This window comes from Mauremys mutica, chromosome 11 (genome assembly GCF_020497125.1).
Source record: "Mauremys mutica isolate MM-2020 ecotype Southern chromosome 11, ASM2049712v1, whole genome shotgun sequence".
Lineage (NCBI taxonomy): Eukaryota > Metazoa > Chordata > Testudines > Geoemydidae > Mauremys > Mauremys mutica.
This window is the reverse complement of record NC_059082.1, coordinates 27,066,090-27,093,890: the sequence shown is the minus strand read 5'-3', so window position 1 is coordinate 27,093,890 and position 27,801 is coordinate 27,066,090. Positions and strand designations below refer to the sequence as shown.

The 27,801-nt window shown below is 43.6% G+C and overlaps 2 protein-coding genes across 3 annotated transcripts in view; one reads left to right on the top strand and one right to left on the bottom strand.

The window, feature by feature from the left end:
• Positions 1–23,785, bottom strand: part of RNF111 (ring finger protein 111) — a 95,127-nt gene extending 71,342 nt beyond the window's left edge. The window contains exons 1-3 of one of the 2 annotated variants that reach the window (XM_044980286.1): positions 23,637–23,785; positions 4,748–5,637; positions 583–709 (exon numbers count right to left, since the gene is read on the bottom strand). In XM_044980286.1, the coding sequence (XP_044836221.1) occupies positions 583–709; positions 4,748–5,618 (998 nt within the window). In that variant the 5' untranslated portion in view covers positions 5,619–5,637; positions 23,637–23,785. The remainder of the gene's footprint in view (positions 1–582; positions 710–4,747; positions 5,638–23,636) is intronic. The other variant, XM_044980288.1, reaches the window with a different exon arrangement.
• Positions 6,135–24,633, top strand: LOC123344064 (translation initiation factor IF-2-like). Its single transcript, XM_044979808.1, has 3 exons — positions 6,135–6,173; positions 23,680–24,223; positions 24,389–24,633. The coding sequence occupies exons 1-3, from the start codon at positions 6,135–6,137 to the stop codon at positions 24,493–24,495; spliced, it is 690 nt and encodes a 229-aa protein (XP_044835743.1). The 3' UTR covers positions 24,496–24,633.
• The last annotated feature ends 3,168 nt before the right edge of the window (positions 24,634–27,801 follow it).

The following is a 27,801-nucleotide window of genomic DNA, read 5'->3' as shown; positions in this document are numbered from 1 at the left end:
GTTTCACATTACAGTTAAAGAAGTTAATAAAAAAGTTAATAAATTGACTTTTAATAGCATACTATATTTTAATACTATACTACTATATTACTCTTCATTTTTTTTTCTGCCTACCTCCAGGCGCTTCCCGCCGCCAAGCCGCCAAACAGCTGTTGGTGGCGCTTAGCACTTTCCAGGAGGGAGGGGGGAGGAGCGGGGAGCCGCGCGCTTAGGGGAGGAGGTGGAGAAGAGACAGGGCAGGGCCTCATGGAAGGGGTGGATTGGGGGTGGGGCCAGGGGCAGCAAGGGGGCGTGTCAGTGATGCGGCCCTCGGGCCAATGCACTAGTCCTCATGCGGCCCTCGGGGTCATTTGAGTTTGAGACCCCTGATATATACAAACCATTTTGAACAACATTACTTCTTGCTTGTTTTCAGGCCATTGGTGAAGGCTATACAAAAAACACACACACAAAGTATAACACACTTTTTAAACTGTTATCCACATTTTTAGGAGGTTAGCATTTTTTTTAAGTTACTTACACAGTAGATAAACTACCCCACCCAACCCATCCACCATAAAAAGAGACAGAAGCTAATCTCACCGATAGCTTTCTCCAACTGTTACAATTTCCACTTCACTGTCTGTTGAGGTAACATTGATTTCTTCATTGGCAGTGACCTGGGGAGTGGAGGATGCTTCAATCACCACAACATCTTCATCAATACTTCCTGGAGCAGGGAACGAGAGAGAAAAATCAACAGTTTGGATTATAGACATTTGACATTGCCTTTGTCATGCAAGATTCATAGAATCATGGGAATGGAAGGGACCTCGAGAGGTTGTCTAATCCAGTCCCCTGCACTCATGGAATTCATTTTTTGTTTATAAGTTATTACCTTTATATATTTAAAAAACTGCCTTTATTAAAGTGTATGTGCATTTTATAGTATATACACAAGTAAAAGGGATACAGTAGCAATCATGTAACAAACCTGTAATGCAAGTCAGTCAAAAGCATCTACCAAATCTAATCCAAAATAATTAGTTATTCAGAGAAGCAGGACTGCTTGAACACTACCGCCTCCGAACCCTCAACGACGACATTTTTAGGTTTGTGAGGCAGGAAACGTACACAACTCAATTTACTGAGATTTTTCAGTTTTAGATTACCAAGACAACAGATAAGAGATAACTGATAATCTTGAACAGAACATCTCTACAGTTTTTGGAAATAAGATGAAGTTAAAAGGCTAGAGGCAGACAGCAAGTAGATATGCACATTTACTACAGGAGACCTAAAACATTTTAGTCTCATTACCTGTACCACTTTATTTCATTTAATGCCCACCTAAAAGGCAATCTAGAAAAGGAGTTTAGAAAGAGCTGAAGAGTGCCAAACTGTGATCTAAGTCTTAAAGGAGCCTGCAGGAACACACTGGAGCTTACAAACATTTTTACACAGCTTATCCCTTTACTAAGACTTTTGGGCAAGATACTGTGAGGGCTATCTATTTTTGAGGAAACAGATTAGATTGTAGAAATTGTCTCTTCAGTTTTGATGACTGGATGTATTCTGTAACTTGCATGAAGTCCCACCAAAAAAATGTGGGACCAAAAAGACTTGGGGAGAATACTACACGCATGTTTAAACTGCATCCAAGTTGCATTATGTTTTCTACAACTTGTAAGTAAACAGTTACAGAATTAAATCTGTATTTGCCACCTCCTTCTGTCATTGCTATTCATATTCAAAAGTAGAAAGTTAGTATGTTCTGAAGTTAAAATAAGAGTTCCTGAGTGATGAGAACACTGCTGAGGGCATACAAGTGAAATTTCAATTGAGTGGGGGGGGGGGGGGAAATGTCAATATTTTCCGCTAACTTTTTGGCAAACCAATCTTTTTCAAGAGGCTAAAAAATAAAGTTATTTCCTACTGCTTTTTTAGTTTCTAAATACGGAATATTTCTGTATTATTTTTACCCAGCCAGCTGGAGACAAATACTCAGTATATTAAGCCAGTTTTGCAAAGCTGTGCTCACCCACTCACTTTGCAAGAGCAATATTCTGATAGGCAAGTAATATTGTCCCACTGCCATCAGTTTGCAGAATAGATTTTGTCTTTAATGGTAATATTTTCATTACTCCTGGGGAATTCTGCGCCACTGCGCATACGCAGAATTCATGTCCCCTGCAGATTTCTTTGCTTCCCCACAGAAAAATGACTTTCTGATGGGGAAGCAAAGGGAAGCCACAAGAGTGGTCACCTGACTCCCCCCAGCAGTATGTTTTGGGTGCCCAGGGCAGCCAGCAGAGAGGTAAATCACCGTGGGGCAGTTAGTGGGACTGGGGAATACCTGGCTGGTGTCTCCTACCCTGCATTGGGCTCAGCTACTAGTCCCGGCTGGACTGGGGAGGAGAGGACTTCCTCTTCCTCTGCACAGTATCTGGGGCTGGGTCACACCCCCCCCAGATTTCTCCCCAGGCTGCAGGAAGCTCTGCAAACTCTTCCCGTCTCCTCCCCCCAAACGCACACTTTCTGCACTCATTGTTCTTCAGCTGCAGGGGGAAGGATCACTGTATAGGGAGATGCTCCCTCATTCACCCAAGCCCCAAGCATCCAGACTCCCTCCAGCCTCACCCTCCACACACCCACAACCCCCGCTGCCGAGCTCCATTCCCCCTGCACTTGGACCACCCCAAGCCACACACACCCAGATCCCCACTCACCGAACCTCAACCAGCTGCACCTGGATCCCCACCCTACTGAGCCCCACTCCTCAGCATCTGGACATCTCCACTGAACCCCCCACATCCAGCCCCCCCACCAAGCTCTATCCCCACCCACATCCAGCCCCCCCTCCAGCCCCAAACTGAGCCCCAACCACCTTCACCTGGACCTCCCTGCAGAGTCCCATTACTGTTGCACCCAGAACCCCCCCACAAACCTCTTTGCATCCAGATCCCCCACTGAGCCGCCTGCACCCAAGTTGCCCCACACAGATTGTTCTCAACCCACACCAAGCTCATCCACACTTGGATCCTGCCTTGCTGAGCCCGTTTACCCACACCTGGTGCACCTTGCAGAGGGGCAGGGCCCTGGGGTGTTTCTGGGGCAGGCCCAGTCCTTGTGCTGCGTCAGGGTTGGGAGCAGCCTCACCGCTGAGTCCATGTCCTGGGGTGGAGCTACAGAGTGATCTCCCACCTCTGTGAGCCAGTGGCTTGTGCTCTCCCATGCCATAATGGAGCCTCCACATTTATTTGACAAAAAAAAATGCAGAATTTTTCAAATATTGGGCACAGAATTTTTAATATTTTGCTGCAGAATGCCCTCAGGAGTATTTCATGACAATTTTGCCAGGAGTCTATTATACACACCCACTTTCCATGAGTGAACCACCTTATTGGAAAAAGGAAACTGAATTTACAGACAGACAATGGTAAGACACTTATTTAGTTACATACTGATGGGGTTCAGATAAGGGGATAATAGGTGTTAAAAGTAAGAGCCAATTAGTACACCTGTTCCTGACTCCCTGTCCTGTGGGATAGGAGCTCCATAAGATCATTAGGCACCTGGGCTTTATAAAGAAGCTGAGGGAACTCAGTAGGGGAGAGCTAGGATTCTCCTGCAGAGAGAGATTCCTACACCTGCCTACCTACACCAACTAAAGATGTGCTGCAGCAGTGCCACTGTAGCCTTTCAAGTGTAGACAAGCCCTAAGTGTCTGAATGTAGGGTAGGTAGCTCCTTTCCATTGCAATGACAAAAAACAATTAGAGCATGAGTACATCTGTTATGGGTGTTTTAGGACCGTGGACAGCAGAGTTAACGTTGTATGGTGTATACCCTGTGTATTTCCTGGTTTTCTGACTTTTAAATTTTGCTGAACTCTATTTTCTGGAAGGTTACAAGAGGTCACTGGGAAAACCTGAACTCTTTATTAATGTTTCTAGTCACCTAGTTAAACATTGAAGAACATGAAGAGCTCATCCTCTCATACCTAGTTTTACTCAGAGACTGGAAAAGGAAAGATAAACTTTCCTGTTTTTTCAACTGCAAATTGGTTTCTCAAGTCTGAACTAATCATTGAACAGAATTAGTTGAATTAAAATTCTCTCTGCACATACAGAAGAGGTTACTGTTGACAAAAGCTGCTTAAGCACTTCAACAAACTCTAGTTCCAAGAGTTTAGCCAGTGACTTTCACCTGTTCAGTGGTCTGACTATTTAAAACGGCAGCAAAAATGTACACATTGCTCAGTACTATTTTTTGTATTTAATTTAAATAATTTTAATAACTGAAATAAAAGTTTAGGCCTTAACATAGGTTGTTAGTTTCCTATTTAATTTAAATAAGTTTTTATATAAACCTGCATTTAATTTCAGAAGTGGTTTGTTTGTTTTTTAAAATAACTGATTCTTATACATCCTGCCAGTGAACCACAGTCTGGGAACAATTATTTTATTCTAGTGCAGGATTTAGGGCTAAGGTGGTTATAGGAACTTAAAATTAAATTGAGAGTTTATTACAACTTAAAAGTGCAGCATTACTAAGATAAATATTAAATATTGAACTCTCTTAACACGAGAACTATAGTACACTCTCCCACAGAGCCTATTTCCTTTTTTAAAGGAAGAGCACTATTTGAAAGGTCTATAAACAAAAAGATTAAGGAAAAAAACATGCAAATACTATTCACCATAAAATGAACAGATTAATAACCAACTAGATTACTCAGTGAAAAAAACCCAAGAGTTTTGTTTTACCTGAGGGAACAGTTGTACTGTTTTGGTGGTTGTCACCAGGAGATACAAATAAGTCTTCCTCTCCTTCAGTGGAAGAACTTGAGGAAGATTCACTACTGAGGTCATTCTCACTGGAACTGCTAGAGCTGGGTAGCAAAGCATACTTTCTTCGAGCTAATACCTCCCGTTTTTTCCTCTGAATTAAAATTCGTTCTTTTTGGTTTTGTGTTCGCTGCGAGGAACTGGTTTTCACAAACCTCTTTCTATATGGAGGTCTTCTTGGTGAATTGCTATGAAAACAGGGTCTTTTCATTAATAGTCCAGGTACAGATTCTGTCTCAGTACGAGGCCACTTTTGTGACCTTGCACTATGAGTTCTACTTGTACTCAACACTGCCTGAGTATGTCTTACGGGAGTCTCCTTTTCCTCATCAGATGTGATTGTATCAGAGTCTCCAAAATGTAGGCTAGATGAAGGTGAAGACACACAGTCACTAAAAGAAGAATCATTGTCTTCACTTTGTGTTTCTAGGCGTTGTCTTAGTCCTAAAATTCCCTGGTTTTCTTTAACACCACAGTTTTGAGCATATGAAGGGCCAGCCTGCTGACTCTTGCGTTTTTTCCGCACCACAATACCTTTGTCTTGTTCTGGATGATTGCCATTCATGTCCTGCTTTTGAGAGTCACCACACAAGTGAGAGAATTCATTCCCTACTTTATTGGCAATCATCTCAACTTCTGCAGGGAAACTTTTGGCTGCCCCAATGGGCTCAGGATTCAAGAGGATCCCCTTCAGACTCTCCTGTCTCTTTGGTGCATCAGAGGGAACTTCACTCTTCATATCCGCTTTTATAGTATAGACTATATTACATTCAGGAGTCCATTGAGACATGGAAAACTGCAGGGAAGTCCTGGAAAGAAAATCAGACATGCAACAAGAAAAAAATTAACCTACTATTAACGTTGCACTAGAATAGCTATAGATTAGCAACCAAAAAAACCACAACCCACAAAAAAACCAAAAAAACCCACAATCTTTTAGGGGCAATGGGAGTATGCTAGCTATTTTGCTTCTCCCACTAAGCTAACGCTAATATGCCAGAAAAAAAAGTTGGCTTTATGAAGTATTTTTCCTGCTAGAAACATGTTTTGTTTTTATTCCAGATAGTAGTTCCTAGAAATTTAGTCAGCCAAAATGTCTATTCTACCTTTGGCCCAGGGGGCTTTATACACAACTCCCATCAGCATTGAAGGGCCTTACAGGTGAATAAATAGGTGAAAGAATAGTGACTCCAAAGTATTAAGACAGGACAATGATCACATAGTGGGCATACTATGATTCAACCTGCTGGTGGTCCCAAACAATCCTTTACACTAGAAGCCAATGACTTCTAGCAAGGCATCCAACATGGCATATGTGATCACCAGGATACCAGACAGAAACCTGGTAAGGAACTCAAAAGCAAGTGAGCTTTAAGGATATAACCATCCAGTACAAGTAATGCAGTGTTCCCTACCAAGCAAGAATTTCTGAGTTGCCAAATCATTTTAATAATGTCTTCATATACATACAATGTAACTAACATAGAACCTCTCTTTTCTGGCCATTACCCTATTTTACTTAAGCACTGAATGAGCTACAGAATTAAGGGATTTACCATTGGGTACTCTCAAGTTATCTACACAGTGCTCAGAGGTTGTCAATTTCAATGCAATTTTTAAGACATTCTAAAACTGTAACAAATATTTTTTTTATAATCTTAATATTAAATAGGTGTCTCAGAACTAGTTTGCCTTTCACATTGCTGTAAATAATTATGTGAAAAGATATGAATACTCAAGATCATTTTAGAAAGTCTTGTTGAGCTCTGGCAGAAGGAAATATTCCAGCAAGCCAGTCAGAAATTTGCCAATACATTCTGGGCAGTCACTACTTTATTGCACCATCAAGAGGTTTGCAACAGCTGTTTGGAGTAAAACAATTCTAGAAATTGCAAGTACCTTTGGCTTTTTTCCCCCTCAAGAGTACAGCAATATCTAGTACACATATTTTGTTAGGTCAGGTCAGCTATTTTGACTAGTACTGTAATACATGAAAATGTCTTGCTTCTGCCCCCAACAAAATGAGGGAATGTTATTTAAACTGTCAGAACATTAACCAAAGAATATTTAATTTCACACACACTGTAAAGTTTAAATTGAAAAAGCATTAGCTTTGGGAGAATTTACAAATATCTTGTAACACTTCACATGTAACTCAACATGCTGTCAAGAGATTAGTGACTGAGGCAAATTGCTTATTGGTTTCTAAAATATGGTCGTCATACTAGACTATCCTTAAGGATAATACATGTCTTTAAAGTAACTGATACATTCACATATTTATATTTTCTAAATAGCTTTAATCTGTGACCATCAGCAACTCCTACAGTGGAGGAGATATCTCCACCCAAATGGCCCAGGACATAGGCTTCTCACTATGGCAATCAACCACAGCCAGCTGCTGGAAAGGCAAGGGTGCTGCACTACCTACCACAGGGCTGTCCTTAACCATGCTTAGGTTTTCTCTTTTATATCAGCTTCTAGATGGAGAATATTTAAGTATGAATCTCTGCTGGCCCCCTATGGCTGGTGGATGGACGAACCAAGATCCTTCATTTCATTCAGAGTCTTTTTTTTTTTTTTTTTTTAATTTAAGGGAAGGCCTCCACTATTGTACTCTTGACTCCCTTGAGTGGGGTGCAGGATTCCTAATCTATACTTTCCTGGTCCCATGAATAGCTAGTGCATACCTGTTATTCCTGCTCATAGCTTTCCTGGTAAGCAACAAAGTGATATTAACCTGATTTTTCAGTTTAACTGATTTTCCTCAGAGCCCTGTGGGAAATGAGACTGCAGAGCCTTTTTGGTTTCAATCAACTGCTGCTCAAGCAAACTATGAATAGCATCATAAATATTGAAAAAAAAACATTGGCAGAATGAGGAAGATAGTATTAAATCAGTTCACATTTTATACAGTTGCAAGAAAACCTGAAGGGCTAGTTATCTGACTTTAATCAATTTGTTTCTCTAAAATGTAATGGCTTTGTCCCAGTTTCTCGCTCAGGAAAGCTTTCTTTCTTTATAAGTCGATTCTTCAAGCCCTGGTTTTAAAAGGCTAGTGTATTCAAGGTGCACTGGTTAAGATGAACTGGTGCAACATCACTCCTTTAGTAAAACTTGTGTTTTTATGGTACCAAGCACAGTGATGGAACACAACTATTTCCTTAACCTCACCAAAACATTTTGAAACCACGAAGCTGGAAGTTTCCTCAAAGTGGCTTTTGTCTATCAGTTTCTGCATATTTGCCCCCAGAGAAAATCATGCATTAGATTCTGTCTCTGAATAATCTCATGAAGATGGCATGGGAAAAGGCACTACACAAAACATGAGGCAGCTGATGAATGACAAAAGGCTGGCACATATGTGGAATGGGGTACAATTATAATTCATATGTAGGAATACCAAATGTGGAGGTAGCGGAAACTCTCAAGCTTGCCGTTACAATCTCCTCATGCATATTGACAGAGGACTAGCCCAGCTGTTCAAGAAGCTGAATACTTTCACCACTGCCAACCTCAGAATGTGGCCCCTATGCACCTACAGGCCCCAACAGTACTTAATTTCTCAGCAACTCTGGTCTTAGGCTTGTCTACACTTAAAAATTAGATTTACCTAGCTATGTTGCTCATGGCTGTGAAAAATTTTGCACTGAGTGATATAGGTAGATTAACCTAGACACAGCTAGGTCAACGGAAGAATTCTTCTGTCAACCTATCTACTGTCTCTTGGAGAGGTAGATTAACTACATCAATGGAAAACCCCTTCCATCGATATAGGAAGAATCTACATTATGGTGCAAAAGCTGCAGCTGTACTGTAGATATACTCTTATTCACCAGCATCCCAGCACTCAACCTGTTCTTCCAGTTCACACCATAAATATCCATTCCCTACTATCTGTCATGCAGACAGTTCACAAGATTCACTGAGAGCAACACTTAGACATTTTACAGCTTACTATTAGAGTTTGTGTCAAATCTACTCAATGTATGTATATAATCTACCCCAGGGGTCGGCAACCTTTCAGAAGTGGTGTGCCGAGTCTTCAGTTTTAACGTTTTTTAGAAGGTCTCTCTCTGTCTATATTATATAACTAAAATATTGTTGTATGCAAAGTAAACAATGTTTTCAAAATGTTTAAGAAGCTTCATTTAAAATTAAATTAAAATGCTGATCTTACGCCGCCGGCCCGCTCAGTCCGCTGCCGGCCTGCGGTTCCGTTCACCTAGGCTGGCAGCAGGCTGAATGGGACCGGTGGCCGGGACCCCAGACCGGCAGTGGGCTGAGCGGCTCAGCCCGCTGCCAGTCTGGGGTCCCATCCCTGCCCACATAGAGTGGGTACCTACCTTCTCCCTGGTTTGAGCCCATTCTCTTCTCTCTCTGCACTGAGCTGAGGTTGGGAGGGCACTAAGCACAGGGCTGGGGGTGAAGAAGCAGGCTGGGGGTTGGGGTGTCGGGTCTGGCCAGGAGCTAGAATGAAGGAGGGGGCTCAGGGTTGGGGCAGAAGGTTTGGGTGTGAAGTGCTTACCTGGGCAGCTCCCATTTGGTGTGAGGGGTGCAGGGGGAAATGGGGGGAGGGGGTGCAGGAGCTCCCATTTGGTGCTCAGGGTGGGGGTGTGGGGGATGCAAGAGTCAGGGCATGGGGTGTGTTGGGGCTGGGTATGTGTGGGGGTGCAGGAGTCAGGGCAGGGGGCTGGGGGCATCTGAAGGGGTGCAGGAGTCAGGGCATGGGGTGTGGGGGGCTGGAGTCAGCGTTGGGGTCGTGGGAGGGTGCAGGGGTCAGGGCAGAGGGCTGGGTGTATGTGAGGGAGGTGCAGTGATCAGGGCAGGGGCTTGGGGGGGGGTGTGGGGGTAGGGCGGGGAGCAGGGTGGGAGTTGGGACTCCTGGGCTCCGGGAGGGGGCTGGTGTCTGATGCTCAGGGGAGGAGTGCTGGGAGCGAGGACTCTGGATTCCTAGGTTTCCAGCTAGGCTCTAGTTGTTCGAGGGGGTGGGGGGCAGACGGAGACGAGGGCAGAACCCAGGAGTCCAGAGCCCTAAATGCCAGAGGGGAGTGGGGTCCAGTGACCTGGGGTGGGGAAAGAGGCACGACCCAGCTGTTCCCAGGGTCCACCAGGCGGCGAGCCGCAGCCCCTGGGCTCAGGTTCGGGCTGTGGGATGTGGCCTGCCCAGTACAGAGCCAAGCTCATCCCAGCACCGGGACTCCAACCCCGGGGCCGCCTGCCCGAGTCTAGGGAGTAGGGCCGGCTGTGCTTGGGGCAGGTGGCGCACGGCGCAGGTGGGACCCAGGACCCTTCCCCACTTACAGGCCTTGCGGGCGCTGCAACTCCTGTGGGGCTGGGTCCCTCTTCCTGCCCCCGCCGGCAGGGCCGCTTTCGGGGCTGCTCAGACTCCGTGGACACCAGGTAATGGTATGGACATGCTAACCCGGAAACAGAACCTCCCGCCGGAAGTAACGGAGGTCAGGAAAGCATGCAGATGTGCAAATACCGGCAGGAGGGGTGGAGAAGAACGGGCCGGGCAGGATTTTTAATGGCACACTGCTGCCTGCCGGGGTCCCAGCCACCAGCCCCGCTCAGCCCGCGGCAGGCAGCAGCGTGCCATTAAAAAATCGGCTTGCGTGCCATCTTTGGCACATGTGCCATAGGTTGCCGACCCCTGATCTACCCTTTCATAAGAAAGGAGCTATAGTATACTGAAATGGGAAAGCTGTGTACAGACAAAGCTATTTTCACTCCATGAACACTTAACCCTATGCTACATGTGGTGGCAAATTGGCAGAGAGTGTCCCATATCATATTAGCTCCCCTCATACTTGCTGCCAGGGAAGATTCCTCTCACTGCTAGAATGTTAGGCTATGCAAAAACATTAGTCTCCACAGACCAGTCTGAGGAAAACAACCACCACAACAAAAAAACACTTTTGCTCTGACAATTGTTGTGAAATAAATGCAGCAATACCCTTGGCAAGGTATTTAATGTCAGTATGCTTCAACTGGTATATACACTTCCCATTTAGACTCCCGAAAGGACAATCCAAAAGCATTTCACTGCAACTGCGATAACATTAGAAGCATCTCCTATTCCTCTCAAAGTAATCAAGCTAGAACAAACAATAAGCAGGACACCAAGTAGCACCATGGGAATACGAGTGCCATTACGTTCTCTAACCTAAGGTGGGAAAACCACCAATGAAGTACACAACTGAGTTTAAAATTCATGTGGACTTTGCCAAACCAATGAGAATTATCTTCTATTAAAAGATCAGTTATCCACTACTGCCTGCATCTTCAAATTAATGGTGGCATTTTGGGGTGGAGAAATGTATTTTGGACGTCACTGATACCTAACCCCTTGTCTATTTCGCAAAAGGCCACAGAATTTAGCTTCAGAAAGACTACTGAATTTTATGGTACTATGGCGTAGCATAGTGGAAATTCTGGTTCATCAGCTAGCTGCTTCTACTAAGATCAGCAGCTATGAGATAGTTAATATCAACATTTACATCATCATCTTAAGTTTCAGAGTTAATTCTAAGATTGTTTCAGGTTGCTTACAAGCTCAAAGACAACACTACATCAGTTTATGGTTACTTTGCATTCTCTTCATAGTAATACACAATAGAGCTTGTTGAAACAGAACTCTGCAGCAAGGGGCGGTTACTGCAACAGAGCCACCATTAGTAACTATGAAATCCACAGGGCCCTGGATATCCTCAGCTCAGTTTGGAACACTCTAGTCACAATAAAAAGCTTTCCATTAGTAAAATTTGTGATTAAATGGACTAAGTCATATTTGTAGGATTTTATCCTAGATCATAAAGCAAACGAAACAGTGGTATTACACATCAGTGGTGTCTCTCTAAGAAACAATGCTTATTCCCTTGTCCACTGGGATTGCAGATTACATCAGCAATGTTGGAAGAATCTCATTGCAGAGAATCTGAAAAGTAGATTTGGTCATTTAGAAATTGGTCGACCAATTATTGTCACCTCACACCACCCTCAAGACTTTTTCCCACCAGTGTGTAGAGTGCAGTCGTTTTCTGATTCATCTTCACAAGGCAGAGTTTGTTAAAGGAGACATTTGCTGTTTAGGGTCGTTACGTGGGCACAACTTAGACCTGGTCTACAACAAAAACTTTGGTTGACCTAGCTACGTCGCTCAATGATATGAAAAATTCACACCCCCAAGAGACAGTTAACCCAACCTAAGCCCTGGTATAAACACCAGTAGGTCAACAGAAGAATTTTTCCATGGACCTAGCTGCTACCTCGAGGGGGTGAAATAATTACAGTGATGAAAAAAACCCTTTCCATCACTATCTACACCAGGGCACCCCAGAGGCACAGCTCCAGTGCCACTGGGGTGTAGACATATCCTCTGTAGTAGCAGTCTGTGCCTTCCACTTAAATTTACTACAACACAGAAGGTGGTCATCTGCTTCTTCGGGAATCTTTGAGCAAAAATTTTCCAAAGCTGGAGAACACCACACGAGCAAGGTAGACACAAAAATATCATTGCTAATTATCAAAAGCCATTGGTACCTGGATGTACCACAGGTCCTTTGCTAGAACTGTGTCAATAAGAACAGCCCCACTTTTACTTCATTTCACTCCACCATTACTATTCTTTCATTCTTTTGTGATGGAAAGTCACAAGTATTTCATGCAAAAAATAAAACCAATGATTAAGAGAATAAGAAAAGACATCAAGAAAAAAAATGTTATGGACAGTAAAGAATGTAGAAGCATAGCAACACTTTCAAAGTTGCACCTATGTGGTTTTCCAACAGATATATGAGACACCATTCACATTAAGAAATAGCCAACTGAAGATGTACAGTTATGTTTTCAGTAGCTGGAACCTATAACAAAGCACTTGATTTAGAATCCCAATTTAATTTTTACCAGGAACTTGGAAACAGAAGATGCCTAGTGGTATTATCCCTGTATGTAAAGTTTCTTCCAAAACATGTTGAAAGAGCCCTAATTTGTTTTGGCCTCAGGATGGAAGGGGGTTTAACTGAATTCAAGTGGTGCCACAGGCACAAGATCGATATTGCATCCACGTCTTCCTTTAAAGCAAGGCTGCAAAGAAAAAGATTGGTTTGTGCCATTTATACTTTATTATGTATAAAGGTGACCCAAGGGTTTTTCATATAGAGTTTTTCCAATTTTTTATCCACATCAGAAATGTGTGCCTTGTCCAAGCTGGAAGACCATGCTGAAGAACAGTGCTAATACCCACAAGAGTCAAGAAAGGAAAAGGAGGCTTAGTCAAATTGTTTAAAATGTTGACTTTATTCAACTCTATTGATTAAAGTTGCATTTTGAATAAAGAAAGACAAAAGGCTCAATATTCTGGCCCTTTCTCCCTCTCCTCCTTCTTCAGCGCCAAGTATGAGGATGAAGTACTGACAAAATCCCACTCCCCACACACACACTAGATTTCCCAGGCTTTCTATTTCTGATGTTTCTAATGTAAGCCGGAAAATACTTCTGGCCTGCTACACATACTCACAAATCAGAAAACAAAAAGGCCACAAAAACTTTTTTCGGTATCTTTGTGAGGTCACCTTTACAGTGGTACTGTTTGGCACAATACTCATAGTGCACCAGTGGCTTTTTTTTTTTTTTAAAAAGAGTTGCACCACTCCTCCACCAGAGCCTCCACTGAGGCCTGGTCTACACATAAAATCTAGGTTGACATAGCTATATGTCAGTTAAGAGGGTGAAAATTCTCACCCAAACTACTATAGGTATGCCAATCTAACCGCCACTGTAGACAGCTAAACTGATGTTCGAATACTTCCATTTACCATCATTTGGTAAAGTGGTGTTCCTACAGCAATAGAAAGAAACCTTCCTTCGCCATTGGCTGCATCTACACTACAGGGTTATCCCAGCATATCTACAGCACCATAGCGATACTGGTGTGCTTCCAATAGCGTAGACTTACCCTCAGACTTAAGTGGGTGAGTGGAAGTGGAGGCGACATATTTTGCTATACCAATACTAGATATGTGGAAACATTTTCTTAACAGATATTTGAGGAAGGATTTCTAGACATTTCTGTGGCAATATCTAAAAGAAATAGCAAATAGTGGTGCTCTTTCATCTGCAGTGATCACCACTTACAGCTTTTTTTTTTTAAATTATATGTACTGAACATTTCTTTCTGGTACAGTCTTCATCCCAACAACAAGATGACAAGGAATTTGAGAATTTGATCACAGCCTGAAATGCTGAATATCAAACATAACTTACTTGTTTTAGGAAAGTACACTGAGGACTACTGAATGTCTCTGCAAAAACTTACCTACCCTGCAGGTAACTATAGTAAGCTAAATTATTTAAATTCTATTTAAGAAAATATTAGAAGTGTAGTAGTTACTATATTACATTATTGTATCTATGTTCTGTCCAGGAATAGACCTGGAACTGCAAAACAAACAAATTTGCTTTCCTCTTGTGATGTATCAAGATGGCCAGAGCATTTTTTTTAAACTACCATTTTACATTATAAAGATCCTGTGATGCCAGCTTTCAGGTTCTCCAGAGACTGCCAGAGGTTTCCAGGAAAGAGCCTATCCCCCCAAGAAAGAGCAGGGGTTGGAGGCAAGCAGCGAGGTGGGGGTAATGAGGCGAGTGGCGGGCGAGCCCTGGTGGGGGAGTGAGGAGGTGAGCGGCAAGCCAGCAGCGAATGGGGGTCCTTGCTGTGGGCAGGGGGGTGTCTGGCAGGGGGAGGGAGGTGGGGGGGTGAGAGAGAAGGTAAGCTGTGAGCCAGCAGTAGGGTGAGGAGGCAGGCGGGGGTGGGGGGGGAGGGCCTGTCTGGCTGCAGTCAGGGGAGTGAGGTGGTGAGTGGCGGGTTTGGGGGGTGAGAGGAGGCGAGTGGTGGGTTGGGGGGTGAGGAGGGATGCAGGGGGGCCACCCTCCCCAAAAAAACGTACATAAATAAATTACAATTATTTGGATGTACATATGTGCATATTACTTTATTAACTTTAAGAAAAATAAATAATTTTAGGAAAAAGTGTCAGTGCAGCCACCAGCAAGAATTAGTGTCCACTCTCTGAGGCCACCAAATAATTTGTTGTGAGAACCCCTGCCTTAGGTGAAATGGATGAACAATTTACCCTATCAAAGCCTTCCTGCATTCCCCTCCACACAGAAGTAGTCCACAGCCTCATGATAACTTTCCTTGGCAATGGAAGGCTGAACAGAGCTCTTCAGAGCCTATAAATTCTGCCCTGCTTAGTAAGTCTGACAACGTTATAATGCCCTGATAGGCTGAAACGAGTGTTGAAAGACCCATCCAGGAAATTAAGTCAGGTCTTACATTGCCAATGTAATGCATTAAAGAAAGAAACTCAGCCAACTGATATACTTTAAAGTAGTTAAGGAGAATTATGCATACAGTATTAGCTAAGTTTTTGATTCCTGTAATGCTATCTGCATTATTTTGTTGGGTTTCTATTTTGTCTGCTACTGGCAGCAGTTTAATATCCTTTACTAGTATCTCAAATAAAAAAACCCACACACAGACACCACACAACATTTAAACAAAGGCATGTCAATCTCCCAAAACTCCCTGAAATCTATTGCCACTGCAGATAACTGGTACTGCAACACAAGAAGTCAATGCATGACATTAAATAACAAAGATTCCATAGTGGAAGTACTTATGAAAGCAAACCCTCTCATTCAAGGTCGAGGGAAATGCATGCGCCTGTCATGTTGAATTTCCTTACTTTTCTGAAGTACTGCCACAGTAGTGTGACAATACTTTTCATCTAGTTTCAGCTCCACGTGTTTTGACATATTTCTTTCCAAAACTAGCATGCTTTTGAAGCAGTCTTGTACCAGCACTATTTTTTATATGAAAATCTAAGAATATACAAGCCTATTTACATTAATAGACGTATGACAATTTACACCAATGAATATCTTTCGGTCTTCAACCAGCATCTCTAGGTTAAGATGGATGCCTAAGTGGGCCTTTCCAGATTCTGTCTCCTCACCCATTAAAATCTAAGGCCATTATCCTTCAGCTGGATCCTTGCACGGAGCCTAGTGGCAAGGATCTCCCAGGATTTTCCATTAAACTTCTAGCAGCAGAGAGTTTAATATTTCAGACACTTCAAACTTTATTAATTTGAAAGTTTGTATTCTGTCAGACCACAGCCAGACATATTATTTTTGTTTTTTAAAACTGGGACCAGGGATTGCAAGGCAGTTAAAGGTGTTTGTCGATTTTAAAGAGCCCTGCAAAGTGAATATGGGGCAGGTAACAGGCTCACTGACCATATCTGCTATTTTTTTAAACTCAAAACGTTCAACTACTGTTTTTCCTCTCCCTTTAAGAGTATCAAACACAAGTCTGGTGCTCCCTTATTTGATGGGCTAGACAAAGGTCTCAGCCATGACTTATGTGCTCTCTCAGCCATTTGTGGAAGGATACTGGATATTTAACAGTAACACAAAGGTATTCAGGCATTGGAATTAAATAGGTATTTTAAAAAAAGTTTTAAACAGTCTGAATAATTTTCAGGTTTCAATGGCATGTGTAATATTGCAATCTTACCAGTTTTAAAGGAGAAAAAGGGTAGATAAGACCTACATTTCCAACAAAAAAAATAAAAGTAGAATTTGTTTGGGGAGTATTTCAGGCTTTTATACATCGGGGGTTTGAGCATTGGCCTGCTAAACCCCGGGTTGTGAGTTCAATCCTTGAGGGGGCCACTTAGGGATCTGGGGCAAAAATTGGTCCTGCTAGTGAAGGCAGGGGGCTGGACTCAATGATCTTTCAAGATCCCTTCCAGTTCTAGGAGATCGGTATATCTCCAATTATTACTTAATGGGGGTTGGACTAGATGACCTCCTGAGGTCCCTTCTAACCCTGAGATTCTATGATTCTATGAAAAAACAGCAGCACAAATCCCAGTTTGTGCTGATAGTCACTTCTAAGGCTACAGGAGTGCTTTCACCTTCAGCCAGCAAAGTTTATCAATATGTTCCTCCCCTCATACTACAGGTTCAACATTATATACTTTCTAGATTGTCAATAACTTATCCATGTTAGGACAAATTTCCCCACCTTTAAAAACTGTGATAATAAAAAATGAAAACAATCTTACTCAAAAGTAATGCTTTGAGGGGCAACTGTAAGGGCTGAGGGGCAAAAAAGGTGTGTTTTTCCAATCATGTTAGCTCTATCAAGAGTTGATCTACACAAAAATGTTATGGCATAATTATGTTGGTTGGAGGTGTGATTTTTATTTTTATTTTGCTAGAAGTTATACTAGTAACAGTTCTAGTGTAGACAGTTATACTGGAACAAAGGTGCCTTACACTGGTATAGCATATTCCGGGTCCTGAATCAAATTATACCAGTATGAATTATTTTATACTGGTATAACTGCATCCACACATATTAGCCTGCATCTTAACTTTTTAATCATGCTAAGGTATCTCAATCGAGCTAACACAATTAAAAAAGCCACCCTTTTGCCCATCAAGACAGGGCATAAAGGACTAATTAATTAGGTCTTGCCTACACCTGAAACACTACAGTGGCACATTGCTGTAGTCCTTCAGTGTAAATACTACCTATGCCAAGGGGAGGGGTGTTCCCATCAGCATAGGTAATCCACCTCCATGAGAGGCAGTAGGTTGTCTGTCTAGCACCGTCTACATAGGGAGTTAGGTCAGCTTAAATACATCATTCAGAGGTGCGGATTTTCCACATCCCTGTGTGACATTGCTGGGTCGACTTAACTTTTTAGTGTAGACCAGACCTTATATGATGCTATTGGGTTCTGATTCAACATAAAGAGAGTTTACTTTTGATTAAAAATGAATGGAAATATTTTAAAATACATCAAGATGTGCAATTAGAGTACCCCACACATTTGCTTTTACTACTTTACATTTGATATTAGAACCTTACTTCCACAGTTTCATTTCCAATATTAGATCAGAGGAGAAGTCCTAGCAAGAAATACAACAGGAAAGTTAGAACTAAACTAGGAGACAGTCTGAAGGTCCTGACCTAAAAAACAGGAGCAAGAAGAATGTAAAGGCTCACTCTAGAGTGCCAACATTCGGGAGCTCACACATGCCTCTCAGAGTAATGGGAGATCTCGATAACCATTTATGAACACCAATATGGATTCACAATCAGGCAAATTAAGAATAAGGGCATATTAGGTTGAGTTCAGTTCATTGTGGATTTCATTTAAAACAGCATTACTTTATAAACTCAAAAACTGCTATAGTAATGACAAACATTTGAGGTGTTATATTTGTAATTGAAAGATAATACTAATATACTTCCAAAGTTTGGCCTTTTTTTTTTTTTTGTTTACCATCTTTAACTGGATTCCTTCCTATAATCATGGTAAGTATTCAATGCTTACACATAAGAAATACCATATTTTATTAAATTTAGCTCTAAACCAATTATACAAACTTAAAACCAAATTTCAGAAATGGCTAAAGAAAGTTCAAGATATGCAAATAATTGATTCAACTCTGCAGAATTATATTAGTATTGTATTTACATATCTAGCAGATCCCAGATGATCTGCTACTTTCTACAACCCAATCCAGAAGCACACTGTTGCCTAGTAATCTTTCAGAGTAAGGGGTTAAGACAGAAGGTTATTATTATTTATTCACTTTAGTAAGAGCAAGTTGTAGGAAGCTGTTAAGAACTTGAACAATATGAAACAACCCTTTAAGGAATTTTAAAAATTCATGACTGTTTGTCCATTAAGCTCACAGATGCCCAGTTGTTACAGAAGAGCAAAAGGAATTATAGCTACACAAAGCACATAGGGGGTAACAATGATGGTAGAAAATGAATGACAGAAGATTTCGGGAAGTTGCCTCATTGATGACAGTGACTGTTACTAAGCAGAAGTAGTTACAAGAGAAAAGATATTTTCCTATTAAGTACTACAGGTTACTTGTACATAGAAGAGGACAGGACAAGCAGAGAATGTTTGGAAGCTGGGAAAGGCACACATTTCCACTGTTAGACAAGTTCTCATAGTTTTAGATTTACTCGAAAAAACCCACTCAACGCAAGTCTGACCGCATATTTTAATTAGTTGACTTGGCAAGATATTTCTTTACACAAACACACACAATCATATTTCTATTCTAAGAGTCAACCGCATTATTAGCAACAGAAAAAAAATGTAACAGGCATTGAACTTAGTTGTACTACAGCAATTCAACTGGTTTGGCAAGAAAACTGTCCAATTTTTAATCTAAACTTGTTAGTATACTGTTACAAAAATTCCAATTTTATTTTCACCCTTACATTTAGTATTCTTAGCTTCAGCTTTGATTTAAACGTGGACAGTTAGGTTAACAACACTATGTAAGTCATGGTTTTAAAATGTAAGCATTACTATTTGAAAACCCAGGAATGTTTTAGCTTCAGTGATCTCCAAGGCAAATACAATATCAATGAATTTCAGGAGTAAGAGTTACTTTTTTACAACAGAATGAAGAAAAAAAGTTTATTGAAGCCTTTGGTCAAGCCCTAATTTAAGGCTTCAACAAACTAGATGTTTTATTTCCAGGGAAGTGGGAAGATGATAGAACAAGGAGTAATGGTCTCAAGTTGCAGAGGGGGAGGTTTAGGTTGGATATTAGGAAAAACTTTTTCACTAGTAGGTTGGTGAAGAACTGGAATGGGTTACCTAGGGAGGTAGTGGAATCTCCTTCCTTAGAGGTTTTTAAGGTCAGGCTTGACAAAGCCCTGGCTGGGATGATTTAGTTGGGTTTGGTCCTGCTTTGAGCAGGGGGTTGGACTAGATGACCTCCTGAGGTCCCTTCCAACCCTGAGATTCTATGATTCTATGAAGATAGCTCTGGCAAGTGATGGAAACATCAACTTTCACAAAATCAAGCTTTCATTTAAAATGAAAGTTTCTAGCCCATGTGTCTGCTAAGAAAACCTTCTAAACACAAAGTATAATGATGCAGTGCCATCGTGAATCTGCAATCAACTCATTGCTGCCACTCATAGCTTTGCTAAGCAGCAGAATGAAACAAGACTGATTGACACTGTTAGTGAGAACCTTGCACATGGGAGTGAAACTATCAACAGTTAAGACAATTTCTGATGCTGCTTTGGACAGCTATGGGCAGAAGCAGACACTGGAGTTATTCACCAGGGAGGAACAGCAACTAATGGAGGTTGGGGAATGAGAGTAGCAGAGACCTCTTCCATTTCTTCCCCGACAATGCAGCCAGGAGATGCTGGGATAATAGTGGACAGTCTTCTGTTGGCGACAACCAGGAAAGACAGAACTACACTTTAGCAACTAGAAGGGATGCAGTCTCATTAGCCCTTCATTTTTCATCTCTTGCTAGTAGGCTTAGTCCTCTATCTAGTAACTGTCAGGCAGATGTTTCAAGCCCCAATTTAGGGCTTGTCTACATGGGGAAATTTAAGAGTATATAGATATACTGCTGTAACTATAGTAAATTTCCCCATGTAGACAAGCCTTAAATAGCCCAGAACAGCAGTGGGGAGCAGAAGAAACTGGAGTTCAAATACTTGCTTAATCAAAGTGAAAATAAAATTCAACCCAGTCCCAAATTATACATATCACAAAGTCACTATACAATCTAGCTCAATATATGCATTTGTAAATTTGGGCCAGAAGGGTCCAGAACAAGAATTAGCATGTGCACTGCAGATCTGGATTAAGACACATTGGTAGAGCTGTTTTGGAAAGCATTTGTGCAGCATCTGCCTGCATTATGTCTGGTTTGCCCTGTGCTGTTAGTCTTGTTTACATATGAGTTACCGGGTATACTCGTTCACAAGCCAAATTTTTTTTAGTAAAAAAGGGAAGCACCAGAGAAGGGGGTCGGCTTATGAACAGGCATAGAGAGGGAGAGGTGGGACACAGCCCCTCCCCGCAACCGAGGGAGCAAGGAGAGGCAGCAGAGCCAGAAGGGAAGAGGCAGGGCCAGAGTCTCTCAGCTTCTGGCCACGCTGCTCTCCCCCCAGGTTCCGAAGCAGCTACAGATCCAGGACTGGCAGGCTGCAGCCGCACCACTTGGCCCCGCCCCCCAGAGCAGGTTGCAGCCGCGCCACCCGGCCCGCCAGAACATGCTGCGGCCACGTCACCCGGTCTGGCCTGCCGGAACATGCTGCGGCCGTGCTGCCCAGCCTGCAGGAGCAGCTCCAGCCAGGCCAGAGACATCCTCCCCTGGCCCTCCCCAGATAAAGTGGAAGGGATGGGATGGGGAGAGTGTGGGGGTCCCAGGCTAGGGGTGGAGTCATGTGAGTGGTGGTCACAAGGGTTACTCCCCTGACCCCAGCTTCTCCCCCCCGCAAAATAATTCCCCACCAGTTGCTATCCCGGCCCATCTGGGTAAGCCGCTGGTGCACCGGGACACTTTGTTTACTTAGGTTTACCTCTGTGCCTGCGGACGCTTGAGGTAAACAAACCATCTCGGCCCACCAGCGGCTTATCCTGATGGCTTGGGAGCCAAAGTTTGCTGACCCCTGAATTATAGGGTTGGCTTATGAATGGGTCATAATAATTTTTCCATTTTTACTTATCCATCTTGGGGGGGCGGAGGTCATCAGCTTATAAACGAACTGGCTTTTGATCAAGTATATACAGGAAGTTTCACCCTCTTAAAATTCTTGCCATTATCTCAATTATCCAACAATTCAGCCTTCAGGTTCATCATTCTGTAAAAAGATCATCATTAACTGAGCTTTCTAAATAGAAAGTTACTACGAAAGCAGAAGATGTGTAAACTGAAGTGTAAAGAATATTCTTTTTTGAAAATACTGTACAGGTTTTCACTCAAGCACATGAAACCATGAATACATATATACAGGGAATAAGTTTAGCAACATATGTTGTTCTTGTTGATCAGAAGACCTCCCCTGCTCTTCCTTAAAACTCATCCATACCAAGGAAAAAAAGGTTTTTTGTTTAACATGATAGTTGGACACATTTTAAGATCTTAATGTAGACAGGGAAATTGCAGTTTGTGTTAACTGGCTGAGGAACTCTAGGCTCCCCACAAGGAGCCTCAGCAGGTACTGCAGCATACCATTGTACCTGTGATGTCATCAGACCACTTCCTACAGTTTTGAGTCTGGACATTCTGTCCCCTCTCCTGATTGACTGACTGACTGCCCCAATCCATCCCCATACCTCAGCCACCCACCACCTTCCATGCACATTTCCCTTTTTCCTTCCCCCTCTCTCCTCCTATTCCATTTAGCACACACGCATACACCTCTACCTCGATATAACGCTGTCCTTAGGAGCCAAAAAATCTTACCGCGTTATAGGTGAAACCATGTTATACTGAACTTATTTTGATCCACCGGAGTGTGCAGCCCCTCCCACTCCCGGAGCACTGCTTTACCGTGTTATATCCAAATTCATGTTATATCGGGTGGCGTTATATCGAGGTAGCGGTGTATATTGTCTTTTTGTTTAGCTAATTCCTTAGCATTTTTAATAGATCATGGTATTAACATGACAATTGCAAGACATCACTCTGCTAGTATGTTATATCCTATTCTCCTACCCTTTACCTGTCTCCTCTATTCAGACTGTACACTTGTCAGAAAAGGGACTGCCTACTACATTGCATACTGCATAGCACAATGGGGCCCTGTTCTCAGCTGGCTCCTAGGCACTATAAACAACAAGAGAGTCTGCTAGAAAGTCTACCAACATTTTTAGATCTAACAGCAAGGCAAATAATTTCTTTCTTTGAACCAGCAAATTATAACAGTCTATTACACTAAACAGCTTGTGATATGTGCTATGTAATTTTAACGTACTAACACAAAAAAATAATTGTAAGCATTACCTTCCTCTCAGATTCCTAAGACAAGCCAGACAAACATTTTGCAGGGGAGGGGGGAATAGCTCAGTGGTTTGAGCATTGGCCTGCTAAACCCAGGGTTGTGAGTTCAATCCTTGAGGGGGCCATTTAGGGATCTGGGGCAAAAATCTGTCAGGGATGGTACTTGGTCGTGCTAGTGAAGGCAGGGGACTGGACTTGATGACCTTTCAAGGTCCCTTCCAGTCCTATGAGATAGGTATATCTCCATATATTATTTTTCTGTAGCATCCAAAGTAACAAAAAGCAATGAGTAGAGCAGGAAAAACAAACATTTGAAGCCCCCTATAAACAGAGGAGTAGGTCACATTCTCCTACAATACCCCACTAAAAGAGGATCAAGCTAACACAAACAAAATGACAGTTATGAGAAACAGATGCCAAATATACCTAGTGCTTACTCTTTCAGATTAAAAAAAATGTGCCCTCATTTTTGTCATTAAAGCCTGTGACTTCACTGCAAACGTCTCTTATAGACACACAGCAAACATAAACCTCATTCACTCAGGAGATTATTTTGGGGCTAATTTAAAAAGACCAAAACTTTAACCTCCTTGATGAGAGGTGGTTTTGGCATGCATGTCAGAGAGCCATTTAAAAATAACAGTACGTCTCCATCAGCTGAACTGCCCCCACAGTTTGAGGCAACTCCATTAGCAGAGCCTTCGTCGATTCCCTCTCCCCCACCACACAGGAAAGGCCTGACCACCACTCACAACAAACGGGGCCGTTCACCCGAGACCCCTTTATCTGCCACCCATCGCACCAAGGGGGGGCCCATCAGCAGCCTCGGACTCACCCACCCCTTAAGGTGGACAATACGCACCTCCCTCCTCTCCCCCACAGCCACGCTCCGGCCCCGCCCCCACATCCCCCTCCCAGCGGGGGGACCCCAACGTACCTGGGACGTTAACGCCGAGGGAGGGGGCGCTAGGTGGTAACAGCCCCCAGCTAGGGGGAAGGGAGAAAAAGGAAGCGGCGCCGCCAGCCACCGGAAGGACCCAGCGCGGCACAGCTCGTCTTGGCCCGGCCCAGCAGGCCCCGGCTCCCTTCTCCGCTACGCCCTCACCCGGGGCCCTGCCGCCCCTCACGCACAGCCCGCAACACGGCCTCCGCCCCGCTGGCCGAGTCCCCAGCCAAAGCCGCTCGGGGCCCGGCGAACGCGCAGCCTGGGCGGTTGGGTTTTGTCTGCTGCGCAGCCCCCTCCGCGGACCGCCGCTGCCGAGCCCTCCCTCCCCAGGCGCGGCACGACACTTGGTGCTGCTTTACAGCAGCCTGCAGAGCGCAGCCGCTGCGCAGAGCGCCCCGCCTTCCGTGCGGCTCCTCCGCCTGGGCGGGGCGTAGGGTGGCGCGCGGCCTGCGCTGAGGAGCGCCATCTGTTGGGCGGAGGCGGGCAAGGCCGCGGCGGCAATCGCACAGCCAGGGCCGCTGTGCTGAGCCCACGCCTGGCTCCTGATGGCGACGGAGAAGGTAGAGACGGGCAGAGAGGTAAGCTATGCAGTTATGAGCCAGGCCCAAGCGCATCATGCGATTGGTGCAGAAATCACCAGATCTTGTTAAATAATAAATGCTGGGATCTGTGTATTTGCTTTGTGGTTTCTGAGCCTCTCGGGTGCACTCCCTTCATCTTTTCATACTCTTCTCTTTAACCAGGAGGGTTACAAACTTACTTCAAAATAGCTCGAAGATCAGTGATGAATGCACCTGCAATAAGGAGTCTGCAAGAGACTATGCTGCCCTTCTCTTCGTCCTCATTATGAAGGCTCTATGAAGGCTCAATCACTGGAAAGTTGTTTTTGGCTCTGGATTCAGACCTATGCTAAAGCATTGTTCATTAACAGTTACAAAACTGTTCTCCCATCACACAATAAAATACAAATAAATAAAGATGTATTATAAAAAAGACAGAGAATGTTGCCAACTTAGTTTTTCTGGTGTCCTGAGTTTCACCCAGTTAAAAAGTCAAGAGATTCGCCTCTTTATGCTCTGGTAGAGCTCCATTCAACTACCTATGAGATGGATCCTTGTCCCTCATGGATGACTGATGCTAGTGAACAATACCTGGGCTCTTTATTATAATAGAGCAATGGCTCCACTATGGTTAAGGTTAAGACCAGATTTCTGGTTAAAGCTCGACTGCTCTCAATGCTCTAAAATCTGTACAGAGTCTCAGATTGCCTTGGAATTTGGGTGCCTCCTGGGAGCTTAGGGTTTGACAAGTAATCCATATTTGTGGCTATTTGAACAAGGGGTTTCTAAGTTACACCCACCCCCCAAACAAAATCAGATTTTCTTACAGTGCATATATTCTGCTGGCAACACATTTTTGCTCTCAGACAGAAATCAACTCAGGATTGAGATTATCACACCAGGGTCTCAAAATGTTACAAATTACTCTCAGTAGAGAGCATCCAACCAACTAACCCATTATGGGAAGTCAAATTACAAATGTTATTAGCCAAAGACTAGTCCTGCTAGAAGTAGCACCTTTTGAAGTGCTTGGCAATGTCTCAAATGGATTACACTGAGCATGTGCACAGAGAGGGGGGCTAACTATCCAGAGAACTACTTCAACATCACAGGACTATATGGTTTTGATGGAATTTAATAGTAATTGAGTCTAAGCATCATCTCAGATGCTGTGACTGAATCTAATGCAGGACTCTGAAATAAACAGAAGGGGCATCTTGCTCAAAGATGCCTCTGTAAAGGGAGATTTTTATTTGGGGGAAATGTAATCTGATTACAACAGAATATTTAGAAGGTGCTGAAGCTATTTTTTTAAATAATAAATTATACATGCAAATACTCATTGGGAAGGAAGAGTTGGTTGGGAACAGGGAGAGAGGTGCAGCAAGTGGAGGGACTATGCAGGGGATAAATGGAGATGGGTGGCTAGGAGAGGGTTGGGGGTCAGGTGATGGAAAGGATGGGGTGGGGGCTAGGGCGAGTGAGAGGGGAGGGGCAGTGGGAAGGGGGATATATGGGTGAGTGACAGGAGGAATGGGGTAGAGTAGAGGCAGGGACATCTGGCAGCCCTACATTTTCTTCCTGCATGTGTGCTATGATCTGTGGGCTCCCAGACCATCTACAGGGGCAATGATTCCCCAACTGCTCCTACTCAGGTGATCTGGAAGTCTTGCCTTTCTCCCTACCCCCTTTGTGGCCTAGGATCTAGAAATCCCTCCTCCTCCCCTTGGTGCCATCTGAGCCCCACTCCCTGCTCCCATGTGAGTGTCAGGATCTAAGGGTCCCTGCCATCTATGGCAGTCTGACTCCTGGCATCAGCATCCCATCTTCACTTTGGACTGTTATGTGGGGCTGGTGACATTTCCCTCCCTGCCCTTCTTCTCCTTATCTTCTTGGGGTGGTTAGATGGCTTGCCCCCATTTGGAGGCATCTGCAACAGCAAATCTGAGAGCCAGCAGGCCAGAGCGGGGAACCAGGCCCAGCCCCACAGGACAGAAGCTGCCACTGTGGGGTGAGTGCAGGGTAGGCTCCCTCTCACACCCCAAAGGCCTCCCCTTCACACTGGGCAGGGATAGAGACAATGACCCACACACATACAGTAGAGACCAGTTTCACTCAGCCCCCAACAGAATATTTTCATCAGATGCCTATGCTGAGGGGTGAGTGCCCTGGGCACAATGGGCCTCTGCGTTAATCCACCACTGAGTAGAGCATAGCATGCAGGGCAGGGGTGAGGAGAGGTAGGAGGTAAGAAAGAGAGGATGGACAGAGAGGAAGGGTAGGGGGAAAGTATGAGGTGGGAAGTGGAAAGGGAGGGTGTGTGGGGAAGAGAAAGAGCATGGGGAAAGTGTAAGGTGAGGGGAAAGGAGAGGGCAGGTGTGGGGAATGGCATGGTTCCCACACTATATACAATTTAGCATTTCAGTACTGGTGGGGAGCTTAGAATAGGCATGCTCTGAGCATGTCCAAGAACACACTGCTGAGATGACTGAGGAGCTGATAATGTGTATGCTTAATACCTATCAGAAATTCTCCAGCTCTTGAGGAGTGGGGTTGGAAACACGCACTGACATAAATAGTTCACATATTTCATAGCTATTGTGTCAGGCTGTTTATTTCTCTCCAGTGTATTCCATTTCAGTTGAGAGCATCTCAATTAGATGAATAGGCCATTTAACAGCTCTCTGGGCCTGCTGTGATGATGATGATGATGATGTGTTCTAGGTGTCAACTAACAGCTAAATGAGCTGGGGAGGATAAGCTAGAAATATTGGGGGCGGGGGCAGTTAGGATACATGTTGCTGGGAATGGTGGTGCAGGAGGTGGAGAATGACCAACCCACAGCAGTCTTCTCTCACACACTTAAAAAGGTAGTGTAACCACCATGTTATAGAACTGTCTAGATTTGGGACATATGCTAGCTATGGTTTCTCTTTCACTGGCCCTGTTAGCAACTACACATTGCAACCATTTCAAAGTATGACCATTATTTCTAGTCCACTATATGAAACTGTACAGGAGTGGGGAGGAGCGCTTAGGAATTACATAGCAACCAGATGGCCTAGTGGAAAGACTAAAAATTGGGTCTATTCCTAACTCTGCCACTGGCCTGCTGAATGACCTTGGGCAAGTCACTTAATTGCTCTGTGCCTCAGTTGCCCATCTGTAAAATAGGGTAATGATGTAAAGTTCTCCAAGATCTACTGATATAAAGTGCTGTATAAAAGTGTTTTTGATTATTACCTAGCCACAGCAGTATATCAACTACAAACCTAGGTGAAAACTACAACTGCCTAAACGGCCACTAACTATCAGCAAACATTTATCTGTTTCTACAGCTAAGAAATTAAATGCCAAAAATTTCATTAATGCAGAGTTAAGGTTGTCCAGTGATAGCTTGTCCCTTTCAGAATGTCAAGTTCAGCAAAACTCAAACTTCTGAAAACCAGGAAATACAGAGTTAAGGTAAATGCCTACACAACCTTAACTCCACCCTGTATGGTGATGCCCCAAAACACCCAAAAACACACCTTAGACTCTGCTTTTTAACTGTAATGGACAGGCACTATTTGCACTTGCCCTATTCTCAAATACTG

Coding starts and splice junctions, on each gene's coding strand:
- LOC123344064 (XM_044979808.1), top strand. CDS start 6,135: ATGGCATATGTGATCACCAGGATACCAGACAGAAACCTG. Junction 6,174..23,679: donor GGATACCAGACAGAAACCTG/GTAAGGAACTCA, acceptor AGGTGGTAACAG/CCCCCAGCTAGGGGGAAGGG. Junction 24,224..24,388: donor AGGTAGAGACGGGCAGAGAG/GTAAGCTATGCA, acceptor CTCTTTAACCAG/GAGGGTTACAAACTTACTTC.